General features: G+C 45.0%; 1 protein-coding gene across 1 annotated transcript in view; it reads left to right on the forward strand.

Moving 5' to 3' along the window:
* The window catches only part of LOC149339841 (uncharacterized), a 56,400-nt gene extending 49,323 nt beyond the window's left edge, over positions 1-7,077 (forward strand). Inside the window, exons 15-16 of the mRNA XM_089551006.1 lie at positions 1,561-1,753; positions 6,916-7,077. Coding sequence (XP_089407132.1) covers positions 1,561-1,753; positions 6,916-7,055 — 333 coding nt within the window. The 3' untranslated portion in view covers positions 7,056-7,077. The remainder of the gene's footprint in view (positions 1-1,560; positions 1,754-6,915) is intronic.
* The last annotated feature ends 16,273 nt before the right edge of the window (positions 7,078-23,350 follow it).

The raw sequence follows: 23,350 nt of genomic DNA on the forward strand, positions 1-23,350 counted from the left end.
CATTTAAGCAGCAGCCAGTCTTTACCACCAAACAGAGGAATGGAATAAGTAACTGACTGAGAGCACTGGACAAAGGGCAGCTGGTGGCAAGCGGTGCAAATTATGCTCTCTTTACAAAAATACAAGGGGCCGTCACATGACTGGAAAATTTTTTCCCCACTGGATTATAATTAAGGGAAATCACTTGTGGTGGTTCACTAAAAAGCCACAAATTTTTTTAATGAAATCAAAGAGGGTCGAGCGCAAGCATTTGGTGTGTTTGGCATGGGCATGCTTTGGGCGCTTCCTGCAAATGGCCGCAATGCCCTGTGCTACCTGATGGCCAAAATTTGGCACAAATCACTATTTTTTCAGTCACCATGAGTCATTCAAGCATGTTGTTCAGCTAATTTCTGGTTCAAATCTTAGTTTCATATTTTCCTGCTTGAAAGTAGGATGTTCAGAGATGATAAAACAGCCAAAAACAGAAAACCGAAAATTTTCAAAGTAGTGCTGATTACTCGACCCCCGTCTCCCCTTTGCAGCGGCACGCTGCGACACTGGGAAGAAAAGTGCCGTTCGCAACTCATTTTTTCCAGCAGTGTGCCACATTCTCTCTCCTCTATTTTTGTAATGCTAAGCTGCTGCACCTGTTTTCATTTCAGAAGAGTTAACTTATGGGCATTTTCTGTTATTATATTCATCTAATTCAGCACGAAACACACACCAGATAAAAGAAAGGAACAGTCAAGATGAAACACATGCCCTCCTTGTGTGACGAATATATTATATTAGATGAGTATAATGACATGCATTTCCTTGGGTATAGACGCATCGAACTATGGGGCGATATATTGGGTGCTGTTCTATCATTTTCTAGGCCCGCACTCATGCCCTCGGTGCTGACTTGTCTCAGAAAAGGAAAAAAGGAGACAAGGTCTGGTTCGCTGGCTTCCTTGAGGTTAAGTGGGACTAAATGGTGTTTCACAGACGACGAATGCTACTCTGGCTAGATGACGTAGGCACTGCTGCGCACTGTTGCCCCAAAGTAAGGGTACGCCGGCATTGTACAGGAATTTTCGCCACACAGAAAAGCTGACTGCTCACATGTACAGAGTGTTTGAGCCGAGTGGAGCGAGTTCTCCAAACTCGCTGCAAGGTGTGTGCTTTTGCAGCTCAGGGAAGTTAATCATGTGAATGTGGATGTCGCTCATTAAAAATGACCCTAAGTTGGCTGTGTGTGAAGGGTTTGAAGAAGGGTAAACTGTCTTGAGCACAAGTATAGATGGTGTGTCGACAAGAGGACACTTGATGGTGTCCAGTGCGACTGCAGCTACAAGACACTTTTTGTGTATGGTGAAGAATGTGGAGCACTTTAGCCGCAATCTTGCATGACGAATAGTTAAGAATAGTTTCCTTTTGGGCTATCAGGTGCTGCCAGCAAGCATCTTGTTCCAGGTTGCTTACTCATCCGTGTCAGTGTAGCATCATTGCGTCGTCGAAGGGAGTTTCAGCTCTTCACCATTCTTGCTCTGAGCTGTGGCCACTGTGGATGGTGAGTTCAGTGATTCCATTGCGCAGGTGCTGACGCTGGTGGCCAAGATGGAGCAGCTGCGCGGTGCTGAGGTTCACCCCGACGTGCATGCCAGCCTGGTGCACTGGCTCGAAGCACTGCGGGCAGTGCAGGCTCGCCGCCGAGAGGAGATGATCCACCAGGCCCATCGGCACCAGCGCCAGTTGCTGACTCCTCCCGGCCGTTTTCAGGAGGACGCTGGTGAGGAGACAGAAGGTTCTTGTGCACCGCCTCAGGTTTACTGGAACTAGTGTGCAGTTCTTGTTTTTTTGTTTTTAAGCACATTGCAGCGCAGAAAAAGAATGGCATGAAAACAGACATAAAACAAAGTTGGTCGAGTTAGTATAAGCGCATACTTACTGACTCAAAAATGTTGAGTATTAAGCTATGCAAATGTACCTAACTTCCTATTTTAACTCGGTTTGCTCCTTTGTTCTCAATTGCCAAAACAAACCGTTGTGGTGGCTCAGTGGTTGTGGTGCATGGCTGCTGAGCCATGAGACGCGGGTTCGTTCTCGGACGTGGCAAGTCACATTTCGATGGAGGCAGATTGGTATAAAGGCCAGTGCACTCTGCATTGTCAGTGCACATTAGACAACATTAGACACATTAGACAACTCCAGGTGTTTGAGGTTATTCAGAGCTCTCCATTACAGCGTCCTTCACAAGCTGAGCTGCTTTGGCACATCAGACCCCATAGACCCATCAATTGCCAAAACAGGAGCAGCTGTTTCCTTTGAAATGAACTTTTTTCTAGTCTTAGTTATCTATTTATTTTGTTTAGAACATACTGCATATCCGCCTGCCTGGCAACCCTTCCTTATAGGGGCAACCCTTCCTTATAGGAATTTTATTGCTGACTTTATGAAGGACTATGGTAGCTGTGCAGTCGTTGTAGATATCTTCCAGCATTTTCACATAAGGCTCTTTGACACCCTGATTTCGCAATGCCTGCGTGGCTGCTGAGGTTTCAACTGAGTCAACTGTTTTCTCATAATCTATCGGCCAGATTCTTTTACCCTCGCACACAGGCTGCGGGCGCACTTCCGCTCCTGCTCCTACGTGGACTGCGGCGCGCACCGACGCTGCGCATAGAATGCGTGTTTGCATGTTCGCTTCTGTTGTTGTTGAGCTCCATCGCCTAACGTATGTGGGTGTGGGCTGTGCATCACTACTTACATTTTCCTTCTACCAGACAGTACTGCGGTTATCTGACAACCAGTTAGGGTACTTGACCAGTTAGGGTACGGACTGGAAAGCAGTGCTTATAAGCAGATTTCTGTACTGGCGTGTCGTTTGTTGCCGTCTTTTATGTGTGCCACCATCTATGATGATTTTATGCATCAGAATGTCGATTTACTGATTTGACACGATGGTGCAGTAACTGAGTAGGCCAACCGCAGACTGTAGGATGTCCCGTGTTCTCGATTACTAGTATGTCTTCGGCATCCTTGCACTGAGCTTGCTATTGTTCCCATTAAACAGATTTTGTGTGCGGGAATGTAAGCACGACTACTGCCAATTTCAGTTGCTATTTCTGTCAGAGGGATCGGCAGGGTAAAGGGTTGGCCATAGTATCTTTCTTCTGTTGGCATCTGCCTTAATCGCAGCAAAATATAAGTGATTTTATCACATCCTATGACACTTGGCCGAATGGCGACGCAATGCTGTCACATGCGCCGAGAGCTTCCGAATAAAATAAACGCAACTTTGCATTCGAGAATTCGTGAAAGCTTCTTTGCTACCATTCATTCAAGCTCTGATAAATTAAGCGAAAACATGTTTTTATCCACCAGGTAGCATAAACCATGATAAAATTTGTTTTCTGTTAGCCCTGCAACTCAGTTGAGCTCACGACGAATTTATTGATGTAATTGGCGCACCACACAGGCAACAAGAAAGCCCTATTTGTGGGGGGTGCTTTATGGCCGGCAGGAAGGTTTAGGAATACATTGGAATTGGAAGTGCATGCTAGCCATGCACCTAACGCTTGATACTGACAAAAAAATTTGTGATGGAGCACCGAGACGGTAGCGATAAAAGCACGAGTGCGTGATAAGCGCCGGTACAATCAATGTGAATGTCAAACTAAATGACATGATTAGCGCATCAGTTTTATCCTTTTGTAAACGCAAAGACTTCCTGCAACCCCAACTGTGCTGTAGAAGTATGCTCGGCAATGTTTTTTTAGTGCCCGAAGTGCAGTAAATCGCAGGCGCGGCCGCGGAGCTGCTTCAGCCTGGCAGTCTCCAAAGAAATGCCAAAGAGTGGCTCTGAATTCTGTTCTGTAAAGGCTATTTATAAGGGTTGGTTATACTCTGCACATTTCTCTATCACTTGATTGACTGTGTGAATATGGTCTGTTGTCGAGTATCCTGTACGAAAGCCTGCCTGATCATCTGGTTGTCCTGACTCTATTTGCAATTACCTTGGCAAATACCTTGAAGGCAACGGACAGCAAGCTGATCGGTCTGTAATTTTTCAAGTCCTTGACGTCTCCTTTCTTATGGATTAAGATGTTGTTAGCGTTCTCCCAAGCTTCTGATACGCTCGAGATCTTGAGGCATTGCATATACATTGTGGCTAGTTTTTCTAGCACAATCTTTCCTCTGTCCTTCAACAAATCTGCTGTTTACTTCCTTTTTTGTTACTGGCAGGATGTCCCACTGCTGTGCTCTACTGCCCCTCTTATTAACGTCCTGATTACTTTGGCTACTGTACAGTTTTGTATAAAACTCTTTGGCTACTTTAACTATCTTATCCATATTGCTAATGACATTGCCCTCTTTGCCTCTTAACAAATACATCTGGTTTTTGCCTATACCTAGTTTCCTCTTCACCGCATTTAGGCTACCTCCGTTTAAAGCATGCTTGATTCTCACTATATTAAACTTACTTATGTCGGTTACCTTGCGCTTATTGATTACCTTTGATAGCGCTGCCAGTTCTAGTCTGTCTGTGGAGGCTTTCATATTTCATGCTTTGGTGTTTCTTAATCAGATCTTTCATCTCCTGAGATAGCTCACTGGTAAGCTTTCAAACCATCCTACCGTCTTCTTCTGCTGCACACTTAGTAATGACTGCTGCAAGATTATTATTCGTTGCTTGAACTTTAAGGTCATTGGCCACAGTTAAAGCGGAATATCTGTTCTGCAAGAATATCCTGAGTTTCTCTACTTTCCCTCTAACCAGTAACTCGTTAGTGGGCTTCCGCTTCACTAGTTTCTTCCGTTCCCTTCTCAGGTCTAAGCTAATTCGAGACCCTAGCATTCTGTGGTCGTTACAACGCACTTTTCCAAGGACCTCCACATCCTGCATGATGCCAGGTTTAGCGCTCAGTAAAAAGTCTGTGAAGGAATGAAGGTACAGATTAGTACAACCTGTTATTGGTGCTCTGGGAAACATACTTGAATCGTGCACTTGGTTGTTCAAGAGGAGGACACTAAAAAATTGCATGGCACAATGACTTACCAAGAGCATAAAAAAAAATACATTCAACGAGACAAAACTATTGTAAGATTATACATCAGTACAACAGGTTTACACCAAAAGAAAAAAAAGCAAAAAATGTGGAATGCAAAACTGCGCTTACGCAAAAAGAAAACGTTTAAACTTTGCCTTCAACAGTAAAACACCAAAGCATTATCGGGTTCCGTTCGCATCACCCGCTCAACACTCACACAACTACCTAATTCCTAATTAGCATACTCATAATTACTCATGTGCACATCACTACATGTCTTCAAGACAGTTCACTAAGTCAAAGACTGCAACGCATTCTTTAGGTCCGCCGTTATTCAGCTGGAACCGCAATGAGCCTTCATGGCCTATGGGTAGGGTACATGTCAAGGGTCCTCGAGCTCAATTACTTTCCTTTGGTTACAGGAACCTCCCTGAGAAATTTAACACAAATCCAAACATTCTTTGGCCTGTTCCTGAATTTTATTAATTCTTTGCTTCCATCGATATTTTTTGCTAATGACCAGCGATGATGCCAGCTTTTCTTCGACACAAGACCCTTAACGCTATCACGTTAAAGTGCTGCACTGATTGTAATCCACTGGTTAAAACACCCTCAAAGCTTTCCAAAAAAAAAAAACTGTTGTCAGTAGATCATTCCATTCAATGTGCATGGCAAGGATGAATACATATTTTTGCGCATGGCATATGGGAGGAAATTGTGCGCATGACATGACAGTGTCTAGATGAATGTGAAACAGATGGCTCAGATTAAACATCAGTACAACAGACAGCAAACAGAGCAAAAACAGGGAATACGAAACTGCACTTGCGCATAAAGAAATTGGGAGACATTTAAGCTTTTGTATATTGCAAATAAAAATTTTTCACTCAATTTTCCGTTTGATTTCCAGTGTTTGGATGTTATTGTATAAGAGGACCTTTGAAGTAAAATCTGTAGCCCTATAGTATTTATCAAATATAAAACGAGCTGTATGTCTTTGAACGGTTCCATCTTTTTCTTGTTTTTTTTTTTATGTTGAAAGGATCCCCTACCACTAAGGCATACTACAGTTGGATGAGATAAATGCTTTGTAGTCTTGAAGTTTTAATTCCAAGGGTGCCCGTTCTATCTTGTGTTGAAAAAACCCAAGTTTGCATGTAGCAGATGTGCAGCTGTTTGTAAGTGTAACTCCTAAGTATTTTTTATTAACTTCCTTTACGGCACTAACATTAATATCATATGAAAACAATGTTTTTATTTGTGACACCAAGCAGCACTGTTTTTTTTTTTTGAGCTTAAACATCATATCCAACATCGCACACTATGAATTAATTTTAATTAAACTGGCCCATAAGTTTGTTTGATCATTTTCACATGTTATCTGCTTGTAGGGAATCTGCAAACAGGCAGATATTGACTTTGGGATGAATTTCAGTGGTTATGCCATTTACGTAAGGTTAGGGAAAGGATAGGCCCCAAAACACTTCCCCGGTGAAACTTAGCGTACTGGAAGAATGCCCTCTTCTGCTCTGTGGAGGACTAGAAGCAGCTTGCCTAGGGCGTGGATTCAGATCCCACCAATGGCTGACCAATGCCCTCCCCTGTGCTTTCCTTAGTTTTAGCTTCTTCTGGTTTCTGTCATGTGCGCAACGAAAAGAATGTCGCGTTTGTGCTGAATCCTTGTGGCAGACTAGGCTGTCATTTATAAGGTGCACCAAGTAAAACGCACTTCATTGGAGCTTAGATGGTCTGGTGACTCAGTCGGTGGTCCTAGGAGAAGTCCTCGTCAGATCTTGTCAGGCAGGTTTTCAGGAGCGAAGGAATGCAGTGATGAGAGTAAGTGGGAAGTGATGTCAGTGTGGCCTCGCATACAATCTGCGATGCACTCTGTTTGGTGCAGACGTACTGGCCCTGGCACAGAGCATCCAGCAGCTGAGCCAGGCATCGCGCCAAGCACGCACCGGCCTGTGGTGTGCGCTCATCACCACTCTGCTCACATCTCCCAGCTCGACGCAGCAGCCAGCCGTTTCTTCCGCCTAGTCACTCTGCAGCTGTTGCTGTCATTTGCTGCGCACCCAGAGGTGGGAAAAGCCACGTGCTGAATACTGGTTGAACAGGCAGATAAGAGATAAGAGGTCTAGAGAGATAAGAGATAAGATAAGAGAGTCTCTCGATAAGAGACTATGAAATGGGGACAAAGCAGCACTGGATGACAACACAGACTTTGAAAAGTTTAAAATTAGGGCACTCTTGCTATATAACTAGCACTGGCTTTTTGGCGCTCATTTCCGTGAGAGTATACTTGTTCGAGGCATCACATGTGCCACGAGTGGAGCCATTTTCGAGGAGCCAAATTGGGACCTCGTGTTGCAGGAGCAGAATGATTCAGAGAAGAGTGGGCAATAACAGAGAGAGAACAGGAGCAAGTTCCTGTGGCTTCACATATGTAGAGCTTCAACCAGTGTGGTCCAACTCCAGTTGCACAACCAGTGTGCAGTGGTGGCTTTTCCCCCCCTCAGGTCGTGACTTAAGGTGCCTGCCACAAACGCCTCTGAAGGTGGTCAGGTCTAGTTCTGTTCTGTGGGTGCCGGATGTCTTAGGTCTGCGGCTGTTTTGTGTGTCTCCGTGAAACGGTGGCTTGACATGGGCAGCGAAACTCAGTGTTGAATGTCCCTGTGTACTGCGTTCTGTGGCTTGTGAAAAGTTTTGTCGCAGGGGATTTTATTTGTTGTGTTTTTACATTTTGAAACATCTGGGCAGCGACTTTCAGTTTGTCCCACGATTCCAAGTGGTCAGCGATGGAATGTCCAGGCTGTCACAGTGCTGTTCTCCTTTTGCATACCGACGTGTGAGAGTGGCACGTGGCTATAATGCTCGTCACAAGTTGTTGCATTTGTGTGGATGATGGCACCTGGGCACCTTGCGGGCAGAGAAATTGTCTCGTGTACCGCCGCCATTTGCAGTCTGTTCCCTTCCTGTGAAAATGTATGAAGGGTATATTGCTGGGGCTTTTGTCAGGCATTGTGGAATTGCAGTGCTTGCAGACAAGGAAACAGCGCAGTCATGTGTCCTCTCCGTGTCTGCAAGCGCTGTGATTCCATCATGTCCAGGTATGAGGGCTTTCTGTTTGTTTTGTTGTTATTGTTATGACACTGTTGTGACAGAGGGCTTACTTTTCACTTTGCTTGAAAACTTTGTTAGCCTAGTTTATGACGCCGCCCGTGCAAAGGGTTGTTTAGAGCTTGCTTTTTCTTGTTATGACACGAGCCTAAGGTGGACTGTATTCAGTTTGCCTGACAGCTGACGAAACGGACACTTTGTGTTAGCCTAGTTTAGGACTACACCTGTGCAAAGGGTTGTGTAGAGCTTGTTTTTTCTTGTTATGACACGAGCCTGAGGTGGACTGTATTCAGTTTGCCTGACAGCTGACGAAACGGACACTTTGTGCAGCCTTGTTTAGGACTACACCCTTAGTGGTGCTTGGTAAGCTTTGCGCACTTTTCTTTTTTTGTTTGTTTGTTTGTTTTTCGAAGCCCAGCTGCTAGGTTCTTGTTAGATGCAGTGTGACGATGCGGCATCCCTCTGCCGTTTGACAGTCCTTTTCTGTTCGGTCTTCTTCACCTGTTAGTTGGTCTGCCTGCCTGGCCTATCGATGGTTCGTTTTGTTGTATATATGCTTCATTGTTTCTCTCACTTCTTTTTCGCCAGTCACAATGAAATTTCGCATTGTCGCAATGGAATCCAGTTGCTATTTTTTCTCGGCCCTTGGCTACTGTGCATGTGCCAATGAATTCGCTTTGGCCGAATTTTTTGCCAAGCCAAGTTCTGGCTCCTTTCCTTCGCTGTGTGGTGTCCTTCCACGGAGCCCTGCTCCTTCGCTTTGAGAGTAGTGGTTGTGAACACAGTGGACCACCTTTCTCAGCTGCACCATCTTGTTGACACTGGAGGCATTGGCCAGCTACAAAGAGGAAGAACCAAAGTGGGCATTGAAGTAGGATGATGCGGTGACAACTGGAGGCTTTGTTACGATGAAGGAAATCCATGGGGCACAGGGCAACAACAGCTAAGAAAAGAAGAGGTGCATGTGTTGAGTTGTCTCTCTTGCCACTCTGTTGTCTTTGTTATCTTGCTCTTGTTATCTTTTACAAGAAGAAGAGAGGCTTCCAGTTGTTAGTCAGTGCTTTGTCCTTAATCACATCAGTTCTAAACCGACTCTCCAACAGTAAGTTTTGATGTCCCTGAGACTGCAGAAGCTGGGAAGTGTATAGCTGAACTTGGCTGAGGCTGCAAAAGTTATTTATGATGACAGCATTCTCAGCATGAGAAAGCACTTGTTGGCCAGTCTCTGTTTATGAAAAGTTGCACTTGTGCCAGTGTGAACCTTTGCTCTGGTTAAGTCTTTTCTTCATCAAACGCGCTTATTGTCTTGTAAGTTTGCTTGGGGAATGCCGAGCTAGTCTTTGCCCATATGGTAGAAACCTCTTTAGGCCAGCGAGTGGGACCGTGCAGATTCTTCAAGACCCTTGTGTTTCCAAGTGAGAGCAGTGTATGTATTAAAATCTGGCTCCCTGCATTCTCATTGAAATGAAATCCTGATCGCACCTCTTGTTAGCTTACTGAAAAATGTTGATGACCGTTCAGAGGCCGCTAAAGTTCAGAGGAAGAACTAATTCACTGCATCACTTCTGCAAAGCCCGCATAGAACTTAATCCTGCTGCCACAAAAATCTGTTACATGTAGGCTAGCGCTTAAACAGCATCCTGCTAAATGATACTCAGAGCAAGACTTGCTTCAGACCAGCGCGTTTGTATGTGTTTTGTAGAAGCATATTGGATTAGTGTGTGTGTGTCTGCGTGTGTGTGCTAGTCATAGCGGCAGTCTTTCCTGTGCAGTTTCTAGTCAGGGCTTCAAGGAGCTTCTTTATAAGAGCACATATGTACTGTACATAGCATTTTCATTTCTTTATCAACCTTGTGTGTTGGCCTGGGGAGAGGTGGTGTTAAGTGTTGTGGGGCTGCTGGTAGCCTTGATTGTTGTGGCTCCTAGGTCCAAGCAGGATGGTTGTGCTTTTCATCACCAGCCAAAGATTTCTGGCCTATCTTTATTACTGCTTTTTTACTGCTCTGGTGTCGTCCTCCTCGTGGTACCATGCTCTCTCTACGCATTTGTCTGCATGTTTCGGAGGTGACCTCTTTGGTTTTTACTGCTGTCATCTCTCTGCTGCGAATCTGCCGAAGGATTGACACTGGCTGCTGGCCGCCGGTCACTGTGCAAATCGGCACGTTGTTGCAAGGTTTTCTGCTGCTCAAATTCATCTAAGGGAAAGATGACAGTGGTGGTTGCTTCCTGCCTTTCGAAACTGCACCGCTTTTGACTCCCATCTTGCTTGATTCAAGCCAGGGTTTTTGTTTCCAGTCTTTAAATCATGACCTCTCACTCTGCCTTGAGACAGTCATTTCCTGCTGCTTTCCTCTATGCAGCTAATTGCTAAGTGAGCAAGTGGAAGAAACTATCAACGACAATAGCTTCAGGTGTTGGGTGCCTTTCAGCTTTTAATTGTTGATTATTCGTGCCACCAGGAGTCCGGTTTGCACTTTAAGCAGCTGCATTTCATACCTGGAAGCTTCACTGGAATGGCGTCTATAGTCGACAGTATTTTCCACTACAGCCCTTTTTTTTTATTTTAACAGAGCCCTGTCACAGGGTGGCCCAATCCAGACAAATGCAGAGCACAGAGCTTTGGCTGCACATAAGTTTTGGTTTGTCTGCCAAATACTCAGCTGGAGCAATAGGGGCAGAGTTCTGCTTAGGTGCCAATGATGCACATACCTAGCTGTTGTGATAACTGATGTGTGTGTGTTCTGCAGGCTTGTTGCCATGACTGTTCCTATGCTCTCACTGTGTACATCTGTGCCATAGAGTGCATTGTGTGTTGTACGTAGAAGCTAGCTTGGTGTCCAGTAGAGACCTGTTGTTGTTGTTTGTTGCTGTATGATGGAAGACGGCTTGCCTTTGTTGAAGGTCACTCCTATTTGAGTGGCACACTGGGACAGCCCGTGTGGGGATCGCTGTTTAATAGGTTGAACATGACGAACATTGCTTTTACTGCAAAAAAAAAAAAAAAGCACAAAGGCACAGGTAACTCCAGAGTTCAGAAACAGTGCAAGAAACAGGCGTGCTTGGTGCTCCTGCCGTGTGCTTGTTTCTTGCCCTTCCAAAGTTTGCCACACGGCTTTAAAGTGACTGGGAACCGAGGACGCAGCCCAACCCCCCACACCTAGAAACTGTCCCACTTACTGCTCAAAAGGGAGCGCCACATGCTGCATCATCATCATCATCACGTGGAGAGCTTTTGAGTCTTTGTGTAGCCTCTTAATATAGTGTGTGTTGTGGTGGCTGCTCTTTGCCATCTTTTTATCTTTGTGGTGTCTATTGTTGTCTGTCTTTTTCTTTCTTTCTAGCGATAAAATGTGCACATCGAGCAGGTTTACTGCCAGAAAGACATCATACAGCCATTGCCTGTATTATGCCCGGAACATTAGCTTACTTTGTCATGCAGGCTTTGTTTTCACTGCGAAACACGTAGTAAAATGGACAGGAGGGCCAACTCTGCGATTAGTGCTTCATCAGGGAGGACCTTCATAGCGTAATGACTTAATCGGCGGCTGTGAGAGAACTCATCCGCCTGCCTAGCCACTTTCTGGTTTGGCGACAGCATGGCTGTCAAGGAGGCGACTGAAGTTGCCACTGAGTACGTTCTGCCCATTGCTTGCAGCAGAATTTATTTTGAAACAGTGTGAACAGATGGCATGTCGACAATTGCAAGGAGCATGGTGATGGGAGAAAAACTAACTCTAAGGTGTGCATCAATGAGAGAAGGTGAGCGGACGGAGACAGCATGGAAATGCTAGGAATGGATGTTGGCGAGGGACTAGTGACATGTCAAATCAATTCTGGCATACTGTATTCAAAATTCTGGTCTGTCTTACTCCGTGCTTCTCGACCTCTCTTCTCACAGTCTTGTAGCAGAGGAGCATTCAACTTGCCATTCAAAGGCTTTTTATTGCCATGTTTTTGAGAGTAAGGTTATCGAGAAATATATATAGTCTTTCATTGACTCCCTGTTTGTACGACTAGTGTGAGCACTGGCAAACATTAGCATAATTCCTAGTTTCATAAAACAGAGGGGAGTGCTAGATTTTCCATCACCATGCATTCAAAACTGACACACTATTGACATTGAGGGCTATTTTTCTTTCTTTTCTTTGCACGAATTTGAACCTGCATTTACTTAAGCACAGCCTCACTGGTCTTCAGATTGTTCAGGCTTTTGTCCTCAACCTCACCATTAGCCATCAGTCATTCTGCGACCTGTTCCATATTCTTTCGCGCTGACCATTCATCATCTTTTCTCATTCTTGTTCCAGCTGTTTTTCTCCCATCGTACCTCCTTTTTTTTTTCATTTTTGCTAATCTCTTGTGCTTAGCGCATTCCATGTTTCCGAAACAATCAGATAGTGAAAAAGATGTCCTATCGTCCCCAGTTCACGCTCGCGCAGCCAACATTTGCGGTATACCCTCGTGCTCACTGCACTGATAACGTCTTCTCCATCGCTCGTCCCTAGCTCCATGCCAGAGGGCACTACATCACATTGCATTTTGCTCTTGTCCGTAACGGTGCCCTTCTGAAAGAAACTGTGAGCTTAGCAAAATGGTGCAGCTAGAAAAATCTAGGTGTGGTGTCTACCTGCTGTGAGTGTCATCACCGTCGGCCAATCAGACGTTGCTGCCCTGCGTGCACTGGCGGTTATGGGACCGCAGGCTGCTGTGAGAACGACAGAGGAGGTCGTTGGTGGATGCCATGGCACAGACGCACACAAAGAAAGGATCGTAGCTGTAGTTGCATAGCCTACTTTGGGAGAGGGAAGAAAAAGATGCTTTGTAATGCATGTATCCTGCCAACAAGTGATTCGTGTGTAGACCACTTCCTAGATGTGAACCAAGTATTTTCTGTGTCTGACTCTACATACTGATACTAGCCCGTTTAATAAGAACATTACAAAGACAGTAATAAGTATATAAAACATATTATATATAAATATATATTATATATATTGCCGTATACAAATTCAAGCGCACTACTATTACTCTATAGTGGAAGTCAGTGAAAGTGCCTAAATAATTTTATAGCTTTTACAGGGAGAACCCAACAGCACTGCACATTGAAGAATGCAGTGCTGATGAGGGTGTCTCTGGCAGCCCCTGCATGGTCGCTAGATGTCTCCGCTAGAATCACTTGGTTGTTGTCGATCATTGTCTGAAGATTTCGGCTCTGGCGGGCTGATTTCGGACAACTGCTTAAGTCTGGTGCTGTTTTCTCTTAAGCCGTGTCTCCTCCCCAGACAGCTGCTGCACTTGGTCACGTTTCTCGGGTGCGTCAGCCTCTTTTGCCCTGCGGCACTGGTCCATTTTGTGATGTTTTCCAAAGACGACAGTTCTCGCGCAAACAGTCAGTTTGCCTTTTAACCATTAAAAGAACATGAGGCCAAATTCAGCAGGATGCTGCCAGCTTGGAAAATTTTTCGCTTTTAGTCCCCCGTGGTCTGTATACCAGCTGCGACGCCTCACAGCTGGTTCTGGCCCTACAGGATTTTGTGTTAGCGTGCAGCATCAAATAGCAAGACGAAGTTCAGGTATGTCTCACAGAAAAACGGATGCTGCGAATGGGGCTAAATGCAGAAAGAGCTGTACAGGAGGTGTGTTACTATGGTTGGCAACCGTCAGACTGCGACAAATCTTTCTTCAATTAATCACACCACAAGAAAAATGGCTCACCTCAGGAATCGTTGCTTGGACTGTTCTTGCAACCTCCCCCCGTAACTTTGACCAGTAAGGTACTGCAGAGCTGTGCCAGTGTGGCACTCGCAAAAATTTTGTTTCTGCTCGGGGGGGGGGGGGCATCCCGTCACTCGTCTGCTGAAAGACTACACATAGCGTTGGTGCTTCTTATGTATTTCCATGAAAACAATCTGTGAAACTGCATTTTAGCAATATGATATTGCCTCAATTAAAGAGGTCATGACATTCCTCCTCTTCTGTTCATTACTGCTGTGATTTGATATAGTCACTATCGCAAGAAAAGTGGTGCGCAAAGGTTATGATAATCTCGCAGTGTCGGATGTTCCATTGTGGGGCAATGCCCTTGGTCATATCTGTCACAGTTTTGTCAGGTTCTCTGTTGCATTTGCTGCTTCGCTGGTGTGATCCACGTTTATTAGGTTGGTGAATGGCATCATAATCTCTTGTCTAAAGTTGGCCATACTCCTTGCTGCAGGATACCTGCAGCATAGGATTTCATGGCATCAAGCCTTGTGTAGAAGCCTATGGCACAAAGGTACCACACATTAGAAACAGTTTAATAGTCCATGCATTTATTACCTGATACAATTACTTGAGCTAAACATTTTGGTGTTGCTTTGCCATTAAGGGGGGACACTAGTCCTGAAAAAAAAATTTTTACTAATGAAGTCACAGTTACGAAATCTTCAGGGAATATGTATTTTTGTGTGCTGATTCTAAATATGTCATTTAATTTCATGTAAAACAATTCCTTGAGCACATATGCACATTTTATGCTAGTATTTTGCGGAGAGTTTTGAAAAAAATTTGCTGTGGGAAACTCGCTGAATGTATGCCATTATGTTCTCTTGACACCAAGGAATACAATAAGGGTGAAATTGTCTTCCTGCCTATCATAGAACGTATGTTATAGAGTTTTGAAGTTGTCGCTTCAGAAATGAGAAGGAAAGTGTATATTCCTGTTTCTGAAGTGACAGCTTCAGTACCCTATTAGTCAAGTTCTATGAGAGCCAGGATGATAATTTTACCCTTATTGTATTCCTTGGTGTCAAGAGAACCCAATGGCATACATTTCAGCGAGTTTCCTGCAGCAAATTTTCTTCAAAACTCTCCGCAAAATACTTGCATAAAATGTGCATAAGTGCTCAAGGAATTGTTTTACATGAAATTAAATGACATACCAAGAATCAGCGCACAAAAATACATGTGCCCTGAAAATTTCATAACCATGACTAAATTAATAAAATTTTATTTTCAAGACCAGTGTCCCCCCTTAACCAATGCACTCGCATGGGGTGGTTCATGTCGAGGTGCACCCTCACTGATATACTGTATCTTTATCTTTTTTCTTTTTAAGCGAGCAGGAACTTGTTTGCAATTAAAGCTATAGAGTTCTATGCAGTTCTATTTTGCTTTGTGGTAGCATCACCTGCCTGGTTTATTCATTGTACGAGTGTGTCACAATGTGACCAGACACTGATCTTCTGGAAAGGCCTTGCTTCATTGCTCACTACTTCTGCATGAGCACATACGATGCTGCTGCTACTGCTCCTGCAGTGTAGAGAGTTTTTCATCATGCTACATTTAGCTGTAGAAAGCAGCACGTTCTGAACAGACCATCGTCATACTTCCAGTTACACAAAACATGACCTGAGAGGGCATGAACCAGTTGGTTAGACTTATGGGTTGCGTTTATCTTGTCTTTTTGATGATGATTTTGCAAGATGTAATGCACACAGGCCTGAAGACACACGTCATGGCATTAGAATCTTTTTAAAACCCAAATGATCTGTGCAAGATACGAAGTTCTTAATGAATCCCTGGGCATATAGCACCTGCGCAGTAGAGGGACATGTGCAAGATTACTGTCAGTGGTTGATAGCTGCTGCAATTGAGGCAGCACTCGCTTGAAGGTAGCTGGCTACTGCTGCTGAATCTACTGGAAACACATTGGTGATTGTACTTTGCTAGGCAGTCACTGATTTGCAATAGGAGCAACTTGGCTTGTATGGCTGCCGTTTTGTACAAGAGAGGGTAGATTGTACAAAAGTTCTGCCATTGGATTAGCATTGGTGCTATCAAGGCTTAAAGCTCTTGCTTATAGAAGGCACTTGATGGCATAGCATTGCAGTAGAGACTCTGAAGAAAGAACCCATTATAGTTTTGCTCTTAGAAAGCTGACATCCCCCAGATGCAATAGCCAGGTGCAGACCAACTTGGGACAAACACCAACTGGGGCACACAGTGTGCACGCCAGCAGCCAGACATATCAGAACCGAGTGCTTGCACATATGCTATTGATATTGTGATACTTACATCTCGCTGTGGTGCCAGTGTATATTTTGGTGTTTGTGCGCAAAGGAATAAGTGTGCTTGTCTCGTGTGCCCCGACACTGGTAGTGCTTCAGTATAGAAGCTTCACCTTGTGTACTGTGTCACACGTCCTGCACAAGTACAGAACGCACATGTGTACATACTGCAGACACACATTGTTTGTGAGATGATGGGCTGGCCCTCTGGTTCCAAGAGTGTAGCAAAGCTGGGTGAAAACTGGCAAAGCTTCTTCCAACTCAAATTAAGCTTTATTGTTTGCAAAAAATTTCAAATTCAGGTACGGCGTGATGTGCTTGGTTAAACATTAGAAAAAAGTGCGTAGCATACTGGATATGGCGAAGTATTATGAAGAAACCCAATATTACATAACAGAGTACAAAAAGCTGAAGAAATTGATAAACATAGGTATGTGCCAAACGAGAAAGCTTGATCCATTTCAGGTTTTTCAGACTAAATGATTTCGTGTTGTTTTAGGACAATACGATGGACAATGAGTATGTTAATTTTATGAAGAACGAAGATGGCATCACTTTCTAGTGCATGCTTAACTGTGTGTAAGTATTAAAAAATAAAATGCATGCTTGCACAAATGACACTAATATAACCACCAAGTTCAGTTATGAAGGGGGATCTATTGTACGCTAACTAGAACAGATGTCCCACAGGTCACTGCTGAGCTCGATAAGAACGCATCATTCTCTGAAGCCCTGCTGTGTATGCATGCCTTCACAAAAATCGGGGAATACAATTTGGTTTTGTGCTTTGCAAAAAAGCAGAACACTAGCACCATTGGCACTCCAGTAAATGTTAGCATTACCTTTGCTGCCGCGCTGTTTGTCTTGTGCAGAAAGTGTGACACAGTACAGCTGGTGATGGCTTGCATTTTGGAAAGGTCTCGCTGCCAAGCACTGGCGTGTGGGACACAAACATGCAATACAATCAGAACCTCAACCCCTGTGCGCCATTTTCGCCCTCTGTGCGAGCTGATTTGCCCACCCCGGTGAACCGTACTTGCATCGTTGTCTGTTTGCTCGCTGTTGTTTCCACAGTGCTACTGTTTTTCTTGGCTGTTCACATATTTCAAGCCAGATATGAAGAAAGAGATCTGTTCTGGTTTCTGTGGTGTGGTGTACTGTGTGTGTGCACCACGTCCCAAGAGAGGCCATGAAACATTCTTCTCCTTTGTGCCAGACGAAGTTGCGTGTCTGTAGTTGCTCAACGTTACATCATTCTTAATGTGACTTTTCGGCAGCGGTGGCTTAGCTAGTCATTTTTCGACGTGTGTTTTTCTATTTACAATAAAACACTGTTTCAGACTGTATGACTCGTGCATTTCTGGCTACACTTAAAGGGACTGTCGGTAGACTACCATGTTCCTACGCCACAGACGCTATTTTCACTGGAGCAATGAAATTTTTGCAAAAGCATTGGCGGAGGCCAGGCTACACCGCCATTAACTTCAAAATGGTGACTATGGAGACAATTTTGGTGTCGTCGAGAGTTTGAAACGAGTGGCAGGAAAACTTTTAAATGCAATTGTCTCAGCAATACATGCGTCTTTTACTGCCGGATAAACATCAACACGACCACAAAGAGCCGTATGCCTCATCGTCATCATCAGCCTGACTGTGCCCACTGCAGGGCAAAGGCCTCACCCATGCCTCTCCAACTAACCCTGTCCTCTGCCAGCAGCAGCCATCGTATTCCCTCAAACTTCCTATCCGTCCACCTAACTCTCTGCCGCCCCCTGCTACGCTTGCCTTCTCTTGGAATCCACTCCGTTACCCTTAAGGACCAGCGGTTTTCTTGCCTTCGCATTACATGCCCTGCCCAAGCCCATTTCTTCCTCTTGATTTCGACTAGGGTGTCATTAACCCGGGTTTGTTCCCTCACCCACTCTGCCGTCTTCCTTTCTCTTAATGTTACAGCTATAATTTCTCTTTCTATAGCTCACTGCGTTGTTTTTAAGCTCAACCCTTTTCGTTAGCCTCCACATTTCAGCTCCATAGGTGAGCAGCGGTAAGATACAGCAACTGTATACTTTTCTCTTGCGGGATATTGGTAAACTGGCATTCATGATCTGCGAAAACCTGCCATATGCGCTCCACCCCATTCTTATTCTTCTAGTTATTTCCCTGTCATGATCCGGATCAGCAGTCACTACCTGCCCTAAATAGACATCTCTTACTACTTCCAGCACCTTGCCACCAATCAGGAACTTCTGTTCTCTTGCTAGACTGTTGAATATTACTTTGGTTTTCTGCATGTCAATTTTTAGCCCCACCGTTTTGCTCTGCCTGTCTAACTCATTGGTAATGCTTTGCAGTTCATCTCCTGAGTGACTTAGCAAGGCAATGTAGTCAGCAAATCGCAGATTACTTAGGTACTCTCCATTAACTCTTATCCCCAACTGTTCCCTATTCAGGCCTCGGGATACCTCCTGTAAACAGGTGGTGAATAGCATTGGGAGATCATGTCTCCCACCTGCCTGACACCCTTCCTTATTGGAATTTTATTCCTGACTTATGGAAGATTATTGTTTATAGGTTTTGGTTTATAGGGGTTTAATGTCCCAAAGCGACTCAGGCTATGAGGGACGCCCCAGTGAAGGGCTTGAAATTCTTTAACATGAGACTTATACACTCTGATTCCGCAATGCTTGCATGAGTGCTGAGGCTTCCACTGAGTCAAATGCTTTCTCATAATGAAGGTACGCATTTCTCTATCATCTGACTGAGTGTGTGCTATGGTCTATTGTGTAGTATCTTTGCCTGATCATTTGGTTGTTCTAAGATTGACCTGACTCTATTAGTGAATAGCTTTGTAAATACTTTGCACGCAACGGACAGTAAACTGATCGGCCTGTAATTTTTCACCCTTGACGTCTCCGAGCTTCTGGTACACTCGAGGTCACAAGGCATTGAGTACAGGGTGGCTAGTTTTTCTAGCACAATCTCCCTTGCATCCTTCAACAGATCCGCTGTTACCTGATCCTCACCACTTGCTTTCCCTTTTGCATTGCTCCTAAGGCTTTCTTTACTTCCTCTTTCCTTACTGGCGGAATGTCCCATTGCTGTGCGCTACTGTCTCTCTCATTAACATTCTGATTACATCGGCTATTGTATAGATTTGTTCGGTTACTTTAACTGTTTTCTCCATGTTGGTAATTACGGGGACACAACAAAACGCCATGCGACAAAACGGCACAAAAACAGCACAAGGAAAAAACAGCTTGGCGACAGAATACCACGGGGAAAAAACAGCACGCCGCACAAAACAGCACAGCGAAAAACAGCACAATGACAGAAGAGCACAGGGAAAAAAACAGCGCGATGACAAAACAGCGCAGCGCAGTACAGTGCAGCGTTGCAGAGGCTGCTGCGATGGCAGAGTGCTCCAAGGCATTGTGAAGAGTAGCTGTTTTGCGCGCCTGTTTCAATTTCAACATTTTTTTCTACTTCATACTGTTCTGGCACCCGAAAAATCTGAATTGTTCAGGATTCTCTAAATATTTGCTCATGTCAGTAGTTCATATCTGACAACCATTGTTCATAGCGCTGAAAAATATTTGACAATCATCATCATCAGCCTGACTACACCCACTGCAGGGCAAAGGCCTCTCCCATGTCTCTCCAATTAACCCTGTCCTTTGCTAGTTGCCGCCACTGTATCCCCGCAAACTTCTTAATCTCATCCGCCCACCGTTAGTAACTTTCTGCCGTCCCCTGCTACGTTTGCTTTCTCTTGGAATCCACTCTGTTACCCTTAAGGACCAGCGGTTATCTTGCCTTCGCATTACATGCCCTGCCCAAGCCCACTTCTTCCTCTTGATTTCAACTAGGATGTCATTAACCCGCGTTTATTCCCTCACCCACTCCGCCCTCTTCCGATCTCTTAACGTTATACCTATCATTTTCCTTTCCATAGCTCGCTGCATTGTTCTTAACTTAAGCTGAACCCTCTTTGTTAGCCTCCACGTTTCTGCCCCATAGGTGAGTACCGGTAGGATACAGCTGTTATATACTTTTCTCTTCAGGGATATTGCTCATGCAAATTAATTACTATTTTCTCAACTTCTCCAGGACGCAAAGAAGCCAATGAAATGTTTTAAACACCAGAAAATGTAAGCCGCATCAGAAAAAACATATCAGTAAAGAAAAGTTTTTTTGTGGCATATTCAACCGTCAATTGCATACAGGGGTGTTCCTAAAACAAAATGATATGTTTCATTGTACCATTCAGTGAAATACATTTTAGAAAGTGCAAGTGGACCGTTCCTTGTTTTAAGCGAGAAAATAATTATTTTCAAGTTGAGCCCTGTGTTCAACCCCATCAATGCTCCGTGCTTCAAGCATCAAAGGGACAGAGAACCAGCTCCATGGTGCTCCAAGTGGATACTCCTGAGGTTTGAGTGTTGAAAGTTCGGATGACGTGTTCATCTACTTTACGATGCTGGGAAGTCTTGTATTGTGGAGCACGACGTAATTCCAGCATATACAATTACAGAGGTCATGACATAGTCGATGAATAAATCGTGCTTTTGTGCAGTCAGATACAAATCAAAACGAAGCGGAAAATGCCTTTCGAAAGGGCCTCTCCAGCCAATGGCGTCAACCGATTCTCCCCCGGACCCATGCTCCCCCTCTCCCCTTTACTGATCTCCCCGGGGCGGCTAGCATGAAATCATGGGGGTAATCACGGCTTTTTCAGATTAACCACAGTGTCATGAAAAGCAGTCGACGCCATTCCCAGCTGGAGGGCCTTTTTTGAGGGGTATCTGCAGCTTCGTTCTTGGCACGGCGTTATTCTGCGTGCTTAAGAAAGAAGTAAGGTTCTACATGCACATTGGAGCTGTGGATTGCAGTTATAGTCGAATAGCTTGTCTGCTGTGAAGCTCCACCTACATTCAGCCTCCACGCACAGAATCCCTCCACGATAAAAAAGTAGTTCGCTTCTTAAACGTTTGTTGCCGAAACAAGAAGCTTGCCACAAGAAAAAAATTATGAGCTAATGTTGATATGTGGATCATTTGATATAATCAAACATTAAAAAGGTTATTTCTTTTACTGCTGCGATTGGCCAGCAATACAGGACGCAGCGGGTCGCGGCCCAGTGTTAGCAACTGCAGTTAAGCCCCTCCCCCTGCCAGCGACGGCCATACTGAAGCAGCCTGAGTGACGTCTTAACTGACAGCGGTGTCGTTCACTGCACGGTCGGTGCGGAGCAGAGCGCGCGTCTACTTGTGTCCGGCCGTGGAACATTGTGGCTAAGTTGCCGAGACCGGGCAGCAGCTAGACAGAAAAGGGGACACAGGCCTTTGTTGCCTTTTTCCCCCTGTCGTAGCTTCCCCCCTTACCTCTCCGCATCCCTAACCTCAACAAGGAAAAATCCACTCCCCTACTCTCACTATGCGCAGTGCGCAGTTCAGTGGAATAGGTTCCAAGAAGTTGGAAATTTTTCGCTGCAAAAGCTCTACCCTCTGACCAATGACTGCACGGCGGAAAAGCAAGAAGAGTGCGGGAAGGACAATGTTTACTACACATGCTTCCGGCAACACGGCAACATGAAGCGCTCATCATCAAAGTATCGAAGCGCCTACTTCTATATGGGACGTGAAAGAAAACTATTCTCGGAACAAGGCAAGTCCTCGTGGGAAGAAGTGAGGGACGGACTTCGAGAAATTGATGGCACCGCACCATGGAGAAAGGAAAGAACTCGGGAGAAGGACGGCAGATTGTGCGAGTTGATGTTCCATGGCGACCAGAAAATTCAAACAGCGCTAGACAACTGGACCAGTAGGAGGCCGTGTTTGTCTCCTCCTCCGTCTGGTCCAGTTGTCTGGCACTGTTTGAATTTTCTTGTCAACTCAGGAGAGGCGGTTACGTCACATTTCTTGAAGCCGGCTCCGCTCCCCCAGTATACTTGGCCGCCGTCTCACCGCGCTTGCGCATGCGCAACAAGCATTGTGGCAGTGCCTTCGGCCAAAGTCTCCCAGTAGTCCTTGCAAAAACGCGTGACTTTCGGCACACTCTTTGGCGTGCAGGTCGGATATATAGCGGACCGTTCCTGAGTTTTCCTCAGTGTTGTAGGCGTTACAGAAAAAAAATTAAATATGTTACTCGTTACGCTAAACAAAGAAGAACGCGTTACCGTTACCGACGAAAAGTATTGCACGTTACTTTGCCGTTACTCCATCTCCCGTCTTCGCTGTAACTGTAACCTGCAACTCGTCTTCTCTGCAAGGCTTGTTTTCCAACCAAAAGATCTGAAACACTGACGACACGTATTCTGCAAGTGAACGAAAACTCCTGATGGTCGTACTCTGCCTGCAGCAGAATCTAGGCAGGAAAAGGAGGGAGGGAAGTGCTGTGGGGAGTGGGTTGTTCCTTCTGGCTAGGGGAGAAAGGGGGGTATGACTATGAAAGGAGAAAGTTGGAACGACAGTACTGTTGTTGAGCAGAAAATTTTTAGAAAGTTTAGTATGGCACAGGAACAAAGGCCCATTGCCTTCTTTTTTCCTCTACTTCAGTGCTACAGCCGGTTGACTGCAATCCCCTTTTCTGTGCTGTATATACGTACCATTGTACTCTTTCGACGGCTTTCTTGGGGCCATCTTGCAGTAAACTATAGCGACATTCCCGAGTTTACTCAGAAGAGCTAGGGAACTGCTTCCACAAAGATTGCGAGTGTGTCGCCTGGGACCGAGACCGTTTGGTTCGAAAACAAGCTTACCGAGAAACTTATTAAATTCTTGCAAATGGTCCATTGGTGGCTCGGCATGCGTCCACTCTTTAGAGAGTTATATGTGTGAGTGGTTTGGGGGTGAAGACAAGTGTGTGAAAGCGTGTTCGTGTTTTTTTTTATTTTAGTTGGTTGCAAACCACCGAAACCAACAGCGAGCTCGTATTTTTGCCCCTGGGATTCGCAGCACACTCGGAGGAAGGAAAAACTTCCTCCATGGCAGAAGCTCAGATCCATCTGTATAAACGAACACTCCTCACGAAGTGAACAAGGAAGGAGGAAGTCTTGGGGTGGAAAATACCCTGATCTGCAAATGAACATCGCACGTGAAACGCAAGTTTGCGATTAGCATCGCTGCGCCGCGCAGCTACGGGTTTTTTCTTTTCTTCGATTGTAACTTT

This window comes from Amblyomma mixtum, chromosome 6, assembly GCF_055824585.1.
Source record: "Amblyomma mixtum isolate Tamu chromosome 6, ASM5582458v1, whole genome shotgun sequence".
NCBI classification, from domain to species: domain Eukaryota; kingdom Metazoa; phylum Arthropoda; class Arachnida; order Ixodida; family Ixodidae; genus Amblyomma; species Amblyomma mixtum.